General features: G+C 43.3%; 1 protein-coding gene across 4 annotated transcripts in view; it reads left to right on the top strand.

Annotated features, from left to right (window-relative positions):
* The window catches only part of FLNB (filamin B), a 107,714-nt gene that overhangs the window by 31,236 nt on the left and 57,220 nt on the right, over positions 1-19,258 (top strand). For all 4 annotated transcript variants that reach the window (XM_029911159.1, XM_029911158.1, XM_029911157.1 and 1 more), the window contains exons 2-8: positions 6,959-7,207; positions 8,418-8,515; positions 10,034-10,181; positions 12,599-12,717; positions 14,094-14,171; positions 16,865-17,027; positions 18,923-19,120. In XM_029911159.1, coding sequence (XP_029767019.1) covers positions 6,959-7,207; positions 8,418-8,515; positions 10,034-10,181; positions 12,599-12,717; positions 14,094-14,171; positions 16,865-17,027; positions 18,923-19,120 — 1,053 coding nt within the window. The remainder of the gene's footprint in view (positions 1-6,958; positions 7,208-8,417; positions 8,516-10,033; positions 10,182-12,598; positions 12,718-14,093; positions 14,172-16,864; positions 17,028-18,922; positions 19,121-19,258) is intronic.

Here is a 19,258-nt window from a genome sequence, read left to right as displayed (position 1 = left end):
CCACTGGTCCAGGGGGCTCTGCATTTTAATTTAATGAATCTTAAACATACAACAATAGTTATATATTTTAGACTTCTAGAAAGAGACCTTCTAAAAATGTTAATGTATTATGGGCATGCAAAACCTTAAATTAGAGTGAATAAAGGAAGACTCGGTGCACCGCGTCTGAAAGGTTGCCGACCCCTGGACTAAACAATGATAGTTGAGGAGCAAAGGTTGCTAATAGAAATCCTAAACTTCACGACTTGTACGTACTTAAATTCCACTCCTTCCTGGTCTTGGATGTTCTCTCTAGCTGTGACTCCTACCACATGGGGCTATTGGTCAGTTTGTGTATTAGACCAGTGGTTCTCAACCAGGGGTACATGTACCCCCTAGAATACCTCTGAACCCCCAGGGGTACATCAACCCATATAGATATTTACTTAGTGCTTTTTTATTTAATCTGTTGTAAAGCTAACGGAAGCCAATACAAACTAAAATTTCATACGCGCAAAATGAGAAAATAAGCATTTTTTTCAGTAATGGTCTGCTGTGACACTGCTGTATTTGTCTGTTTTTTGTAAGCAAGTAGTTTGTCAGGTGAAACCTGGGGTACACAAGATAAATCAGACTCCTGAAAGGGGTTCAGTAGTCTGGAAAGATTGAGTACCATTGTATTAGACTGAGGTCACCAAGGGGCCACAGCTACCTGACTAGTTGCATGCAAATCCCACTGAAGTCCATAGGATATGCAATTGACAGCATGAGTAGGGCCAGAAAACTTATTCTTGTAAATGCAAAATGGCAAACTCTAGTCACCGATAAAACCTAGTCTGCTGCTATGGGCTTGTCTACATGTCCTGCAGTTCAGGCTACAGGAATGTGACCCTGCAAGCGTAGACTAAAAGGTACCTAATTTGAATTAATATAGTCCTCGGAGCATGAACTAGAAGTTACCTAAGGTCCAAATGTAGCAATTACAGTGCAGTATGTAGATTGCAGTTCTTGTTGGGACATCCTGCATTCAGCCTCTGGCAGCTCAGTAACTGGCTAAGAGAAGGGCTGGCAGTAGAGCATCCGTGCTCTACCAAGTAGCACTTTGACCAAGAGCTCTTGGGTCACTGGTCCACTCTAGTAAAATGCCCCACCTGGAAGCATCAGTCACTTGGCAATTTCCCAGTCATCTGCTTACCTACAAAGCTGACTCTTCCTGAGCAAGTGTTCATAATTGGTACAATTCTGGGGGGGGGGGGGGGGGGGGATGGTAAAGTGACAGATATGGCAGTTTCCTGCAATATCCACAAGGAACCTATTGAATTAAGTTTTTTAAGTATCTTAGAGTCTGTATTAAAAATACAATCCCACAGTACAAACATTTGCATGTAACATCTCTAGTGGGGAGATCTGACTAATCTAAATCCAGGGAAGTGTCATGGATTTACGAGGACTACTTGAACTGATACGCCAGACAAGAATTAACTTCTGGGACAAACCAAGTTGTGGGTTTCTCATGAAATCTCTAGAGGGAGGTGTATGCAAATAGGAAGTCTTTTGCTTAACTGGAGAGAGGCATTTTGTAGCTTCACCCTGAGGAGAGGGGACCTTCTGTTTGATCACCTGTTACATGGAGACGAGCTCAGAGGCCAAAACAGTATAAAGCAGTGACTCATTGATGCATGTGCTTATTCTGAGCAAACAGCTATTGTGACCACAGGAAAAAATCATTTGGGAAAGGACCGATCTGCCAGATCCCTGGTTTCAGTTTGAGGTGATCTCTGGTAAACTGACTAGCATCTATGGAGGTTCTTTTTGTGGTCATCTCTTAGCTCTAGTAGTTTCAGTTTAAGGGGCTTGCTGAGAGTGCTGTGTGCTGACTAATAACTGTGAGCAATCACAGCGTTTTGTCTCCAGATGACTATAAACAAAGTAGGCTGGCTAGGGGGTGAAACTTGTGGGGAACTCAGGATAGGCAGGGAACTGTGCAGCCTGGAAATAATACCTTGATCAGGGGTGGGGGAGATGCCAGTTTCTCTCAAGCAGAAATGACTGCTTTGGAACTAGGAGCCTAGACATAGTGCCCTTACTGGACCATTGGAGAACTGATACAGATGCAGTTGTCCTGAACTGTGATAAGTGTATTTCTGAGTTTTGATTTGATAAAGGAGCATCTCTTGGCAACCAATGACATTTGGAGCTGATAACTTGTGCAGTGATTTAAATGTATGAGGGCACATGCTGATTTTAAAAGTGAACAATACCAAACTCCTGAGATTCAATGATATGGAAAGTCACATTCAAGCTGCCTGGGCTAATAGGGCCAAACAACCTTCAGTCTCTTATTGTCACTTATTTCTTGACACATCTCTCTCAGCTTGCAAACAAGGACAAATGTGTTAGCCCTTGACCCTGGGACTAAGGAGCTTGCAAGTTCTCATTCAAGAGATGAATATACCAGGGTGGGGAAACAGCTAATGGGATACAAACCTCTTCCAAGCTAGGGTGGGGAGACATCAGGCTTAGGGCTAGAGTGCCACCACTCTGGGGGCTTCTCTCTCTGTGGCCTGGGTTTGTCAAATGAACACTGCTCATTCCCTTCTGGCTGCGGGAATGTTTATTGCTGTTATTCAAAGCCATCTTGTTTATCCTTCCCTGCAACATTCCCTTCAGGCTCTTGCTGTATCTATGTTGCTCCTATTGCAGGAGCCAAAAGTTAAGCTGACAATTCCTCTTGCTTTTACTTCAGGGCCCATGCTGCCCATGGTAACTTATTCAAATGACTGTGTGGGAAATGAGTAGGGATGCTGAAAGCTTGAAAAGTACTTTAACTAGGCTTCCATGTCTTGTGCTTGGCCAGCTGGCTGAGTAAGGTGAACTTTCTCAATTTGTCACAGCCCCTAACGATGGATTAGACCGTCTGGGTCTCCAGCATTGAAACATAAAGGGAAAATATAAAGCATCATTAGGCATATTCATAGTTACAAACAGCAGTTTAATCCTTTCTGAAACTTGTGCAAGTGTCTTCTGTGGTGCTGCTTGAACTTCTGCGCAGAACTAAGTGAGCCACTTGTGTTGGCATATCCCAGAATAAGCTGTCAAGTTGAACACAAAGCATCATGTTGTTGACTGCTAATAGAAATGCACATTAAAGCAAGATGATCATGCAATTGTACTGTAATGAAGTAACATCTAAAGCAGGGGTGAGCAAACTTTTTGACCCAAGGGCCACATCTGGATATAGAAATTGTATGGCAGGCCATGAATACTCACAAAATTGGGGTTGGGGTGGAGGAGGGGGTGAGGGTTCTGGTTGGGGGTGTGGGCTCCAGGGTGGGGCCAGAAACAGAGTTCAGGGTGCAGGAGGGGGCTCTGGGCAGGAGTGTGGTGCGGGCTCTGGGGTGGGGATAAGGAGTTTGGGGTGTAGGAAGGTGCTCTGGGCTGGGACCAAGGGGTTCAGAGGGCAAGAGGGGGATCAGGGTTGGGGCAGGGGGTTAGGGCATGGGGAGAGGCTCCAGCATGCAGGCTCTGGGCAGTGTTTACCTCAAGCAGCTCCCGGAAGCAGAATGTCCCTTTTCTGGCTCCTACGCAGAGGCGCAGCCAGGCAGCTCTGCATGCTGCCCTGTCTGCAGGCACTGCCCCAGCAGCTCCCATTGGCTGTGGTTCCTGGCCAATGGGAGCTGCAGGGACAGCGTGCAGAGCAGAGCCCTCTGGCTGCTCCTATGTGTAGGAACCAGAGTGGGACCATGCCGCTACTTCCAGTAACCGTGTGGAGCAGCCCCCTGACCCTGCTCCCTGGCTGGAGTGCTGGAGCAGGGCAAGCCCCAGACCCCGCTCTCTAGCAGAGCTCAAGGGCCAGATTAAAACAGCTTGTGGGCCAGATGTGGCCCGCAGGTTGTAGTTTGCCCACTCCTGATCTCAAGTGACAACTGTGTAGAAATCTTAAACTGACTAGAAGATCTAGAAAGACTTGGCTTAGAAGGTTTCATCAATGGAACACAATTCTGCATATCCCCAGATATCCGACCACATGTTCTGGATAGTAGGTAAGGCAAAAGGAACATGCCCATTCTTCCTAGATGGGAACTCTAATTGTGTCAAGCTTTGCTTGCTTGGCTCTAGCTGTGGTAACACTTTTCAACATGTATAATTTCCTCCCAAGCAAGAGGACATGTAACTTAAGCATTTTGTAATCTGTTTTTGAAGTCTGACTAGTGTTTTTTGGGACATCTTGGCCTGGGAATAGCCTTAGGGGCCTGGACATTCAAGTTTAACTTTTTTTTGGGGGGGGAGGGGTTAATTATAGAATGGTACATAATCAGTCTCTGATCATTATGCAGTGATTACAAAAGGATACTTGCTCATCTTGCTAGTATTTGTATTACAAGCAATTGAGACGAACTGGTCAAGGTGGCTAAACTGTCATGATGTTAAAAAGTAACAGTAAGTTTTTCAAAACCTGTGCTGGACACTTCCACTACAGTTGGATGGAGCATTTAAAAACTAATTTGCATGTTTTCTGGAACTCTTCCTCATTCACCAACAGAAGACTAAGCTAATCAGTATGGCTTAATATAAGCTGGATAATTCTGTATATTTAAAGACCAATCAACCATGTTGGAAACCAAAGTGGAGATGATTAGTGAATGTTCTTAAAGGGATAGAAACTGACACAAAAGGTAGTTCTTGGAATGAAACCTCTCACTGATGCCCTGTCAAGCTTGAACAGCCATGTTTTCCTATTTTATTTCTTACCGCCTTCCTGTAAAAGACCCACAAATGGGGCCAACTGTCAAATGCACAAGTAAAATTGGAAATTGTCATCTCCTACAGGGGTTTGGAGCAAGCAAATTTTTGAATTGCTCCGCTCCAAAACCCTGATCTCCAAAGGCACCTTAATGCAACAACAGTTAAGGCTACAATTCTTTCATGGAGGTTGTGGAAGTCATGGAATCCGTGACTTCAGCCCATGGTGGCAGGCCCCTCCCTTCCCGCCCCCCCCCCCCAAAGTTGCATAGCTGCTGGGTTCAATGTGGGATCCTGTAGCTGAGCTCCCTATTTTTGTTCCAAATATTTTTAGTAAGTCAGACAATTCACATGCTTCCATGACTTTTTTCTTTATTGCCAGTGACCTGTAACTCTTTTACTAAGAATATTCATGACAAAAATCATAGCCTTAACAGGATCTAGTACTTGTGCCAAATATGCCCCCACCTGATAACTTGCTAATGTAGTTTTCATGCTGTTCATAGCATCTGAATGTTATGTGGCTTTGCTTGGGTTAGGGGACTCTGTAGGAGACTGCTTTCTTCTATAACAATAAGTTACCACTGCATAGAAGTGGTCAAGTGAGCAAATGGAGTTGATATCCTCTTTAATCTGGTCCAAATTGCAAGAGGGAGATTAGTCCTGTTCATATCAGGCCCTTTTTTCCAGATCAGTGTCTCTTGAATTCTCCTGAGTTGTCTTGTCTCTTATATCTATATATCTAAGACAGCAGTTGGCCCCAAAACAAGACTTCAGAAACTGTATTCTTTAAATTGCCTCTTGTTTTTGTCAGAGACTGTTGCTGAGGCACACCCAAGGAAATGGTGAGGATCAAGCACTACAGGAAGCTGATTCAGGCCACTAAACTCTATTGTTGCTTGCTGCAGTCAGTGATCCCTCTTAAACTCTGTGTAGATTTGCAGTTGTGCCATAACTGCAAAATAGAAGCTTTTTAGTGATGGGCTTCAACTTGGTGAAGCCACACCTTGTCATAACCGAGCAGTATTTCATACATATAGCAACTTGTTTAGTGTGAATTGATCTGACAGTTCACCTGCCTGGTAATGCTGGATGGGTATTTCTGACTCAAACATAAATCATTGCTATACTTTTTTTTTTTGTTGTTGTCCTAACTAGAACATAAGTCATTGCTTTGCCTGTTCACGAATCAAGGGTAACACTAAAATGCCAATGGCCAGTACAAATTGACACTGAAGCACTGAAACTTCTGGCTTATTGATGTTATAGCTAGGTTCCCAGTTATCCCAAATTAATTCACATCCTGAAATGGTAGGATCTTGGTCTGATATGTGAATGCTCCATATATGGGTAATAAAGAGCAGCAGTGCAAAATACAAAATGAGGAAGCCTGGTAGAATAGGGGTTTACAAAATAGGAAGCAGATGGTTATATTGCAAAGATACTCTGCCCATTTCCTAAACCCAGTACATTCTAGCTTCCAGTCTTCGATATGAGCTTCCTAGCTGGCATTTCCTTGAAGCCATAAGTACGACACTTGTGGTCATAGCAAATCCTACTTCAGGGCAGGTGTTCTCTGATAGGCTACAAGTCCTCCCTCTCATGAATATTTCATACTTAAGTGAAACTAGGGTAAAGAACTTGGCTGAATATATGATCAGTATAAAGGACTGGCTGTTTAACTGGTGCTAGACTACAGAACCACTTGCGTTGTGTGAACTTTCTCTTGGAACTTCTAATCTTCTGTGGGAGCTCAAACAGCCTGCAGTCTGGTTTTATTAACCCGGTACTTCAGACCAAAGTAGACACATCTTCTACAAGTATCTAAATATATTAAACAATTTGAACCTGGCTTCCAAAAACAGTCTGACAAAACTAGCCTCCAAGAATGAGTGGTATACAAATTGGGCTATTATAGTTTAGTTTCACAACAGTATGTTCTGTACAGAACTGAATATTTATATACCTCTGCTGTACATTAACTTACAGCTAACATTCTTGTATTATAATTGCATACACTGAGCTATAATCTTTTAAACTTGGCTGTCATTTTAAACTATATTTTGGTAATAGGCTAAAAGGAGCCAAAATTAAAGCGCTTTACATTGATGTCAGGTTACTACTGCAGTGTTGTGTAATTCCTGTGCTTGCTTGATAGTGATTAAAATCGTGTATGTGGTGAGCTCTTTCCTTTATCAATTTAATAAGGCTTAATCAGATTTCTTTTGTCTTGCAGATAGCAAAGCAATTGTTGATGGGAACTTAAAACTGATCCTTGGCCTAGTATGGACCCTTATCCTCCATTATTCCATCTCCATGCCAGTATGGGAGGATGAAGGAGATGATGATGCCAAGAAACAGACCCCTAAGCAGAGACTCTTGGGATGGATTCAGAACAAAATTCCTTACTTGCCAATCACAAACTTCAATCAAAACTGGCAGGATGGCAAAGCATTGGGTGCCCTAGTTGATAGCTGTGCGCCAGGTAAGTGTTCTCTTTGTAGATCAGGGTCTTTCCTCCCTCTTTTATTCCTTGTGGCAGCATTGAGCTAATATTCTAAATTTAGTAATAAGATTAGACATCTAACAGGCTGTTTTATAAAAGTGCTACAAAACAGTATTTGTGGAAGCAAGCTGTAAATGACTTGGGTCAAGGTCAGCATAAAGATGAAAATATAGTTTGGTTTACTACAGCTGCCACTACAGTTGTCTGTTCTAACCTACTAGATCAACACCAGGGATGAAGGAGCAAACATTGGCTCCCAAACTGAAAAGAACTTGTTTGGCCAAAACAATATGGGAACATCTTTCAGCTTCAGATTATAGCAGGAGGTTCTATATTAAGGCTTTTAAAACATTTTTATACTGGGAGCAGAATGTAGGAGTTGAGGAAGTTGTACACCTGCAAAACTCTAAATTTTCACCTTTGTCTATTTCTTTACTAGAGCAAGAATAACATGACCGGGGGATGGGGGGGGAGCAACACAAGTACCTTTTTTGCTGTGAAATGATGGCGTTGTAAGCATAATTACTTGAGCTAATCTAGTGCAATTCTGGCTATGCACTATTAGGAGAAAGTATCTTCACAGTATAGATTGTCAGTGCTGCACAAGATTCCACTGAGCATCAGGACTCGAGTGTCATTAAATATCTTTTGAACTTAAAGCACAATAAGATACCTCATTCCTCAGGCTAAATCTAAAACCTCCCAATCAGATGGCTCTCTAAGCAATCTAAACTTGCATCTTGGTGAGCTGAGTGGGAGAGTCTTTCCTGACTGGCCTCTTGGTTCGTAGGCTAGTTTGGAAGGACATGGTGTCACTGAAAACTGCACTATATCCTGCAGTGCGCACACTTGGCAGTCAGTAAGTAAAAGTGACACACATCCTACTTCATGCCACCTTCCTTGGAAGTATGGTGGCTGCAGCCAATAAAAGTGTAGTTCTAGAACTGTGAGGAAGCCAGCCTTCTAATCTGAAAGCAAAACACTCACTATGGTGAGACTTCCTATTTAGATCTCCTTCCGTGAGAGACAGTTGCTTTCTGGACTAAAAGCTGTCATATGCATAGATTTGGGAAAGTTTATTACCCAGAATAAGCAGTGTTGCATGTGACCATCTCCATTTTAAAAAACCTTCTCTAGCAAATAAACTGTCAATGTGAAAGTTCTGAATGCGTAACTTGCTTATTCTTAGGTCTCTGCCCCGACTGGGAGACCTGGGACCCTAAGAAACCAGTTGACAATGCTCGTGAAGCCATGCAGCAAGCTGATGATTGGCTGGGTGTGCCACAGGTAAGGCAGACGGAAAGCAAAAATGCCTGGAGCAGAGAGGACACTGTCTGAATACTAAAAGCATGAACTGAGTGCTGTTATGACTAACTCAGTTCTGACAGCCAAGTCCTGCTAAATTTGTGAACTCCTCTTCAATAGTAGCCCTCCAGAAGTCTTTAGGGTGTGGAGCTAGACATCTGCAGTATGTCTTCAGACTTTGAATCCCTGTTTTGACTCTAAGGGCTTGTCTACACTTAAAGCAGCTGCATGGCGCAGCTGTAGTGCTTAGTGCAGAAGCTACCTATGCTGATGGGAGTGCTTCTCTTGTTGGCCTATGGACTCCACTTCCCAGAAGCCCTCCTGTCAACATCATGCAGTCTACGCTGGGGGTTTGGCTGATAACTGCAGCGGGGTGTGTGTGTGTGTGTGTGTGTGTGTGTGTGTGTGTGTGTGTGTGTGTTAAATGGACATGAGTTTGTAGTGTAGACCAGGGCCTACATGCTAGCACTATGGAGGAGAGGAAACTCGTGGTGCACCAACTAATGGCATTCAAGGGGAGGGAAATAAATGCTTCAAGGCCAGGATGACTTTCCTGCTCTACTCTTGAGACTTATTTTTATTTCTGGTTATTTGCCCACTTTCAGCTTTTCTGTTGGATGTGAGAACAGTTGAAGTGACTTGGGCCCTTAATTGATTGCTCTGAGCAATTTTGCTCTGACTTAAAGTAGACTTGACTTCAACAGCAGTGCACACCTAGAACTAACTTTTTGTTCTAAAGATATGGCTGGGTATTGGAACACATCGTTCTTTTTTTTGGGTGAGGGGGGAACTTGCTTCATTCTTCTTTACTAAGTGTACTTGCTTGAACAGGGTCCTTGGGGTTAACCTGTTCAATCTGCCACCTGAAGTCTTAAGTGCTTTTATAAGGAAGTAGCTTTCTTTTGCAATGATGATCTCACTTGAACAGGAGCCCATGGACCTTCAAACCAGATTTTCATGCTAATAGTATAACAAGCAAAATATGTTAAATCTCTAAAGCTCTCTGAGCAGTGACTATGCTCATGGCATTAGAACAAACTGATGGACATGACGGCATCACTGCTGTCAGTGTGAATTTGTTTCACTTTTTCAGCTATTTATCTACCATCTCCTTCACTGAAGGAATAGCCCCAGGTTGTTTTCCCAGGAGGGTAACTCTAATGGTCTCTGGTTTGAAAGTAATGCACTTCTTTTGATTTCTTTAGTTATTGAAGCTAACAGATAGTGGTGGTCTCCATCTTTGTTTCCCAAAAACTACATCAGTAGACTATATAGCTTTACAAACTTCCTCTAATGCAGATTTCTTTGCTACTAACTCAACCCATGATACTGCATTAAATACTTTCAAACTGAATTTTGTATTGTAAATCCTTCCAGTTAACTCTAGGAAGCTATGTAAGGGAAGCTATTGGAATGCATAGAATTCCCATGTACCCAAATTGTGCTGCTCTTGGGAGTCTGATTAAATGTATCAAACACTGTAACCTGCGTATCTTCCAGGTGATTACTCCTGAAGAAATTATTCACCCTAGTGTGGATGAACACTCCGTAATGACTTACCTGTCACAGTTTCCCAAAGCCAAGCTTAAGCCAGGAGCTCCTCTAAAACCCAAGCTGAATCCAAAGAAAGCAAGAGCCTATGGCAGAGGTAAGGAATAACACTTGCCAATGCAGGGTATTTACTTGACGTAGGTTGACTTTTCGAAAAACAAGTTGCTGCTTGATTGTGTTGTCCACAGTAGGCCTGGAGTCCAAGCTGGATTCATGTACTTCTCGTGTGGTGCTTAGGCTGAGAAATATGTGAAGACAGCCCAAAAAGCACTCCTACTTCTAAAATGCAAATCCCCCCCCCTCCCAAAACAAAAATCTCACAACCCAACAACAAAACCTGAGCATGTTTGACACCTTGCACTTGTGTAACACCTCACCACTGGAAAAAGTGGGATGACTGGTCCTGTAAGTTTTGTTAAAAGGTTTCCTTGTCAATGTCTGAAACAATACTCAGACATAAGTATGCACCACCCTGTTTGCATATTATCATATAGCATGCACTCTTAAAAAGCCCAGAAACCGAAGTGCGGCCAAGAAGTAAGTAAAAGATTAATGAATGTATGCAGAGCTTCCTGCCCTAGAAGACTAGCTGCCTTTTGGGGGGCCGGGGGGGGAAGTCAATACATATGACACCAGAACAGTCCTAGTGAAACTTATTGAAGAGGAATAACTTGGAATCTCAGTAATATTAGGTTCACAGTTGCCCCCCAGAATGGCAAAACTACTCACCGGGAATCAACAATGCAAAGTTTCCATTGCAGCCCATGCACTGTCTTGTTAATTTAGTTCAGTGCAAGCATGGACAGTGCTAAGTGGTGAGACAAGCCATAAGGGGTTTCTGGCAAAGGAGATACCCTCATCCAATAGAGCGCAACTGGCTGGTAACCATCTTGGTCCAAATCTTAAACGTCATCCTGGGAGGTGTGGCTTTGAAAACCAGTCCAACAGGAGGTTGACCGTCTACCTAATGTTGAATGCTAGGAAAATCTCTTGCTGGCATGTCCATTCATGGCAAATATGTACATATACAGCTGTTCCAGCTTTCCATGTATGCTATGCTATGAGATGTTACCATATTGTATTCCAAGCTAACAAACCTTTCTTTACTGCAAGGACAACTATGTTCTCAATTGCCATGAGAGGATGTGGTTACAGTTTTGTATAGAACTGTACTGACTCCCTAAAGAGTGTTTATAGTAACCTTTATAATGGGCAAAAAAGGCCCTTTAGGGGCAGCATGATCTGGAGGGCTAACAGGATTGAGAAGTGGTAAGTTCTGACTTCAGCTCTGCCTTCAAGAAAGTAGTTTTATCTCGTTGCCTTGCTTTCCCTGCCCATGGGAAGGGGAAACCACCTTCTGAGGTGTGCCTCAATGCTTGTACAGTGCCTGAACACTAATGGCTTATGTGCAAAACTTGCATTGGTCAAGAAATGCATCAGTCATCTAAACACCTAATGTGTGAACAGGAATATATCCTCGTATTACTGTTGCATTTCTCTGGAGATGAATAGATTTGGAAATTCTGCTGTTCACAGCTACTTTTTGGGTAAAGCTACCAGACGCTGCATTTTCTACTAACTGTACAAATGGCTGTGGAGAAACACTTTTTTCTTAATAAAACTAGAGGCACTGTCTCAAGAGAAGCAATTTCTTGGACGTGATATGATGTATATGCTTGGACTAGCAAAGAGCTAGCAACTTTGGGAACTCCTCCACCCACTCAGTCAACGGCATGACAGGTGTAATAGCTCAAGGCTAGTGTAAAAAAGATCAAGTAACTAAGTTGCAGTAAATGCATGCTGTGACAAGTCTTGTGCAAAGATAAGTACAGAGCCTTTTCAAATCCTTACAGTAGCAGCAGAAGGATTTGGCCTACTGAGGGTCCCATAAGGTAGCATGCTTGTTCTGAGCTGAAATTGTGATGAACAGGTAACTTCAAGGAATCCCCCTTGGGTAGGGGGTTTGAATGGACTTACTCTGCTAGACTCCATATTCGGATTGGGCTTCTTGATAAGTTTATTGGCATGTATGAGATGTAGATTTTCATTGTTAAATGTTTCTCTAATGCTTTGTACCTTCTAAGAATAAGATAGGCTTGCCTAGACCTGTGGCAATTACCTGACAAGTAGGTCTCTTGGGCACCCTGTCTGTGCTGGTGTAAAGGCTGGGAACTGTGCAGTCTGGGAATACCCCAGTCAGAAGGGGGAGAGATGCAGGTCTTCATCCAAGAGGCAACAGCTGAGGAGCTGGAGGCCTCAGTGGCTACCCTTGCTGGAGCAATAAGGGGAAAGACCCAGTGTAGCTACCCTGAGCTGTGACGCCAGTTGTCTAATGCCACTGGTCTTTTGGTAAACAAGCAGGCCTGGAAAACTGTTGGGGAACTTAATGTCTCACTACTTGGGCTGTATCAGAACTTGTATTAGGTGGCTTGTGTGATTGTCATAAACAGCCTCTTATTTAGTTTTGAAACAACCAGCTAAATGTGCCCTTTTGTGTTCTATCCCCCTTAATAGGAGTTGAGCCTCATGGAAACATGGTGAAGCAACCTGCCATCTTTACAGTAGATACTATCAGCGCTGGGCAGGGAGATGTAATGGTCTTCATAGAAGATCCAGCGGGGAACAGAGAAGAGGTCTGTATGCTAAACATGTTTAGCATGAAAATTGGTAGGGAAAATCTCTAGTTTAAATGATTACTACCTACTGTATCTCAGTGTAGTAAACTGTATTTAATGCACAATACTTAAGGTGTTTCTCTGATCTTAAATAGAATATATGAAGAAGTTAAGTCAAAATGACAACTGACTACAGTTTGCTAAGAATTAGTGTACATGGTTCTTAAAAGTAATAGAAAACGTTATCCTTCAATTACAACTGATCAGGTGGGACATGAGCATGTTTTATATTTGTCAAGTTGTCCTTCAGTTCCTCTTTCTATTAAGCAGTTTTGCTTAATAGAATGAATATTGAAAACTATATTCACATGCTGGACTGAAGTGCTAGTCAAGACCCTGACATGGCCAGGGAGATAATGTTCCTGGAAAGCTTTGCTAGGCTCTCTCACAAATCATGAACAAGCCAGCTAGCAAAAGGTGTTCCTTAGCTAGGATCCAGTGGCACAATTACTATGTGCAATGTGACTGTGGAAGCAACTCTGAAATCTTTCCATAGCCTGTTTTCCCTAAGCAATATCTTAGTAGTGAAGAAAACCTCTTAAAATGGTCTCCTGATCATTGTACCTACCAGACTCAAAGTCCTGTCTTCAAGCCCTTCTCCTAATTATAAATCACTCTTCCAATTGGGGAACAATCAATTGACTTGACCAGTTACGACCAACACAGCCCAAATGTTGAATCACTAGAAGTAAATTCTTTCAGTGAACTGTACTTGACCATCATTGAAAAAAATCAAATGACAGTACATTCAGTTACCAAATAGAACTAAATCATGATTGCCCTGCTCATTCTGCAAGAGCAATGGCTAAAGTTGTAGAATATCTGCTGCTAATTACTTAGTACTTGATACATTAGAACAATCTTGTGAGTACAACAAATGCTGGTTCAGTTAGTGGAAACTCCTATAATGTGATAAAGGTTGGTTAGTTTAATGAAGTGAGCATTTAAATTAAGACATTCCAGACAAGTACAATTATACACTCCAGTTGATATAGTTAACAGTGTTGGTCAGCCTCCAGTTTAGTTGTTGGTAGCAAAGGAACAGAATAGGTCACCAGGTTTATTTTAACTTGGTTCATGTATTTCTAGACATGTCAGTGGCTTTTGCACAAATATTGGGGAACAGATAGCTAGCAAGTGTACTTGCTGCCATGGCAACTGTGTCTAACATTGATTATCTCTTTAGGACCCAGGGCATTTTTCTATGTTGACTAGCTTCAGCATTAAATTCTACCAATTAAAGATTTAATGTCATGTGTGAAAAGTCCTAATTTAGTAGGTAGTCAAGTGTAGACTCAATGTTTCTGGGACAAATGTTTTTTCTTCCTTTCTAGGCAAAAGTGACACCTGACAATGAGAAGAACAAAACCTACTCTGTGCAGTATGTGCCAAAAGTTACTGGACCTCACAAGGTGAGTGAGCAAGAAGATTTTGGGTGTTCAGGATGCTCAATAGGCTTAAATTAATATTGCACTATAAATGGGCATCTTAAACTTTGATTACTGGTGACATCTACCCAGAAACCCTGGTGTAAATAATCTGTTTCCATTTTCTGTTCAAGTCTCCACAGTCTGGGGTTAATGACTCTTCTCTCCCTTCCCCTAAGGGATGAACCCACCCACCTTTTTCTCCAACTTGTGTGAGAGAATATGGTCTTGTGGTCAGTACTCCTATTTAATGTGATGTGCAAGGATAACAGGACCTGCTGCTGGTGATCAAAAGGATAGTCCGTTCTCTCCAAAGGGGATGGGGAAAGTACTCACTCTATGCCACTGGGCTCATCCTCTGCTGTTTTCTCCACACTGGTGTCAGCAAGGACTTCTCCAGAGCATGAGCAGAGCCTTTTGGTCTCCATGAGCTTTTAGTACCAGGAGTAGGACCTGTGACTCACCCTGACTTGGGGCCCACCAGGATGGTAACTACAGTGGGACCATTGACCACTCCCAGGAAGAGGCTGGCAAGAATGAATTGGAGGGGTGGGCTCCATTCAGCTCCTCCTGCCTCCTCAGTGCTGCAGTTATCTCAAGTTTTGTTCCACTCTAAGCCACATGGTTGAACGGGCTTCATTACAATACATAGCATTCTCCAGTATCCTCTACTTCCCAAGCTCAAGCATTAGAAAAAACTAGCAGCCTTCTAGGGTTGTAGTTCTAAAATGCTGGTCCTGGGCTCCTGGAATCTTTATTTATGCAGATAACTTTGGGGGGGCAAAGTAAATGCAGTAGAGTTGTTAGGCCAGTCATTCACCCTGTCCCAGTTAGATCCGGTGGGGAAACAATGATGAAGCCAAACCCCTGGATCAGTCTTGTTGTCTTCACACCTTCCCCAAGCTTGGAAAACTTCCTTTCAAAACTCCCCTAGCTGTACAGCTGTGTACACTTTAACCTCCTATATTGTAGATTGCTAGCTTAATGGTTCTACCAGGCAAGGTATGAAAGCTGACCCTGCAGAGGGTCTCTGTATTTATCTTCTTCAGTTGCTCCAGCTCTGCAGTCTGCACCCTCAGCTGGCTCTCCTTTTGATCTTCAGCAAGTCCTCATCCTGTTTACTATCTGGAGTGCCTGGATTACACAGATGCCTGCAAGTTCTTCAGAAGGATCTAGACCTGGAAAATCTCTCAGATCATTCTAAACTTTGTTCCAGACCCTGTAACCCTGCCCTATGTCAAATCTTGTTCTAGTCACCATTCTGACTGGCAACCAACTAGGGCTAGTTCCAGAGCCCATGGCCTTGGCTACACTCGCGGATTCACAGCGCTGCCGTGGCAGCGCTGTGAAGCGCAAGTGTAGTCGCGCCACCAGCGCTGCAAGAGCTCTCTCGCAGCGCTGCAAGTACTCCACCTCTCCGGGGGGAACAGCTTGCAGCGCTGCAAGGGAGCGTGTAGCACTGCAGGCGCAGATTACACTGGCGCTTTACAGCGCTGCACTCGCTGTGCTCGGGGGGGTGGGGTGTTTTTTCACACCCCTGAGCGCAGCAAGTGCAGCGCTGTGAATTGCCAGTGTAGCCAAGGCCCAAGATAAGAGTTCAGTCTTCAAACTATCATTTTTCTCTGGATATACTGGGAGTGAAGCATGTAGGAGGGGTGGTGAGAAGCAAACATCTCTATCTTAGTTGCCTTGAGTCATGTTGCTATCAACAGATAGCAGAGGGTCACTAGTATCCTATAACACTTCATTCTAACTGGGAGTATCCATGGCAGAAGTAGTCATGGACTTTGTGTAGCTTAGATTCATCAGGCAGACATGGCACTTCAGGCGTATTTTTCCAGGCACACTAGATGAAGTGGCCCTTGGATTTTGTCTTTAGATCTGTATTCAGCTCAGTGGTCCAAGATGTGTACGTAATCCTCATAACTAGCTGTTGTCCTTGGTGGACAAACTGATTGCTAGTTTGAGTCCATTAATTCTGGTCTAGGGAAGACCAAGATGCATTTCTGTAGTGCAAGAAATAAGCAGAAACTAGGAAAATGTTGGTGCATGCTCACTGTCCAAATAAATGGCTTCTCCAAAGGGTGCCACATTCTGGCCTAATGAGTCTAAATGATGGAGCACAAAACTTCACAATGGGCATGCTTTCAGTTTAGCTGATCAAACCTCCTTCCCTCCAAATCTTGGAAATAATGACCTTGTTCACTCCTTATCCCCCCCCCCCCCCCCCCCCCCCGTCTTCTCTTTTAGGATTGTAAACTCTCAGGACAGAACGGTCTAAAACTGTCTGTACAGAGCCAAATACAATGGGGCCCCATCCTGTCCTTGTGCACTCGCATAATAAACATGATCATTGCAAGTAGCAGTTGGGCCTCCAGCAGTGGAATACTGTTATCTTATGGGGACATTAAGACTTAAACCTAACTGAGGGCCAGTATGTCCCATGTCTTTCTAGGAGTGCAGTAAGCAGCTAGGGTACCTCCAGTTGGCACAGAAAGTGAGGGAGTTAACATTAAAGTTTTCTCACAGGACCTCTTAACCCTTAAGAGTTCAAGCACTTGATCTTGTGACTCAAGTAGTAGTTTCTGCCAGGCCCCTAACATAATTGCAAGGTGGCCTCTTCATTCTAATTCTACTACAGTAGTGCTGATGTCTGTGTGGGTGTGTGTTTTTTTTAGGTTACAGTTTTATTTGCTGGACAGCATATTTCCAAGAGTCCATTTGACGTAAATGTTGACAAAGCCCAGGGCGATGCTAGCAAAGTAACAGCAAAAGGACCAGGCTTGGAGGCAACTGGAAACATTGCCAATAAACCTACCTATTTTGAAATTTACACAGCAGGTAAGCATGCTTAAATCAGTGCTACAAATCTCTAGTATAGCAGTTACACAATTATATACCCTACAGTAGCTCTTGCAGCTTGACTTGTTTTCAGGCAGTACTAACCTGTCTTCCCTCCACTACTTGCTAAAATGGGGCTATGATATATCTGCCTCCTAGAAAAACTGAAGATTAACTGTAAATAGAAACACTCCAAATGTTAACCATATTCAGTATCTAACTTCAGCAAAAGAATCCATCCAGTTACTATTTGAGTTCTGTCTTAAGTGATGAACCAGAGTCCATCTAATAAAATGACTAGTGAGCTTGTAAGTTACCATTTCTTCATAGACCATTTACTTCACAGCATTTTGTGGCCATAATACTATATTCCACAGGAATGTGTGTGTTTAAGGTATTGCAAATGGTGATGCAGAACTTCACTGTAAAACAAAATGGGGCAATTACTTCAAGTATTTAAACACTTTAACCTAGTGTTTAATATATTAGACTGCTTTCTGCCTGAGGCTCCTAAAAATCTTGGCTGCAGCTGTCTGATCTAGGGGAAGTGCCACGCTACTCTGGCAAAACATTGTTTCTAATTGGGAGAGGTAGTAATCTGTTTCATGTAGAGACATGTCTGGACTAAGTCATGGCTGTTGAAAAAGCACCTTGGTTGCTTGTTCAGCAATACAAGATGGTTGAATAACAGGTGTCTTCAGTGGTGGTGAAGGAAAAGGAACAAACTTAAACACCCTTGTCTAGAGTAGGATGTTGGCTTAGAAGCTCTAATTTTATTCTATTCTTTAGAACTAGTTTAGATTAATTTTCTTGAGTTATTCCAATTTACCCTTTTGGAATCACTTAAGTCCTGGTTAATGTCCGGGAACTCCTTACTTTGTATTGGCAACTTGCCCTTCTCGAAAGTTTGAGAGAATTGGATTATCTTCTGCCGGGGGCTGTGGAGTGCTATTTAAAGTGTGTGTGGCGGGGGGAGCGGGTGCGGAGCACAGGTTTGTCCTCTACCAACCCCCTGAAAATTCGAGTGGCATTTCAGCTTGTGTACCAGGTTGGAACACCTCACTTAAATTTGGCCCACCTTCCCCTGCATGATCAAGGGGCAGCTGGGCCAAATTTGAATGTTGTAGCAACCCTGCGAGTCAGGTCACAATGACCCTCTCAGATTTGACCCAGTTGTTCCTCTGTCACAAGATGATGGCATTGCAACCTAGCACATGGGGTTGTGGCCAACACAAGCTTGGTGTAGCCAAAAAGTGGTTGGGTTGGGTGGCCCCCCTGCTCCACAGCCTATTGCATGCAAACAGACTGAATTGTGAAAGGGTTATGCGAGGCAGAAAAGCCAAATATAGTTTGTCTAAAGAGCTGCCTATGTAGTGCCAAGAGTAATGAATAATCCTTGTTGTAAAACCATTCTGGAGGCAGTGACGGATTCCCTGCAACTGTTGCTCCATCACCTTAGGGAGCTGCCAGCCTTCACTTACTAGCAAACAGGATCTGGCCCTTTTTGCCATAAGACTGCAAACCAGGGAGGGGAGGCAAGAAGGTAAAAGTAAACACTGGTAGGATTTAATTATTCTGCTACTCAGGTGCCTTCTGAACAGAAGTGGTATAAGTCAAATGGGTCTAATGCTTTGAGTAGAGGCTGCTATCAGTATACCAGACCACCTTAGTGTGTCACCTACACCCTTACAGTAGTGTGGCTGGGCCATAGCAAAATATTCCAAAGCTGGCTTCCTCATGGGCTGATCCTTTCACACACAGGCTGCCAACCCAAAACTGTGCCTTAATCTTGGATCTTAGCGGAGTCTGACTTGGAAGGGTCTTGCTTCCAGGGAAGTGGACACTTGGAATGTCTAAGTTCAAAGGCTGAGCTAAACTTGTTTTCATGTGGGTAGGTGCTGGTGTGGGTGATGTTAATGTGGAAGTGGAAGATCCTCAAGGAAAGAATATAGTGGAGCTTATGATAGAAGACAAAGGGAGCCAAGTCTACCGTTGCACCTACAAACCTACTCAAGCTGGGCCTCATACTGTCAGAGTGACATTTGCTGGAGAGACTATTCCAAAAAGTCCTTGCATTGTTCCTGTTGGAGAAGGTATGTATTAGGATGATGGCTGCACCAAAGTATTTCTGTAAATATGGACTGCTTTCATCTGTATTGGTGGATTTGGGGGTGTGTGTGTGTGTGTGTGTGTGTGTGTGTGTGTGTGTGTGTGTGTGTGTGTGTGTGTGT

The sequence above is a fragment of the Terrapene carolina genome, unplaced genomic scaffold (assembly GCF_002925995.2).
Source record: "Terrapene carolina triunguis isolate 2854851 unplaced genomic scaffold, T_m_triunguis-2.0 Scaffold89, whole genome shotgun sequence".
In the NCBI taxonomy this organism is placed as follows: domain Eukaryota; kingdom Metazoa; phylum Chordata; order Testudines; family Emydidae; genus Terrapene; species Terrapene triunguis.
This window is presented reverse-complemented; position numbering and strand designations above follow the sequence as displayed.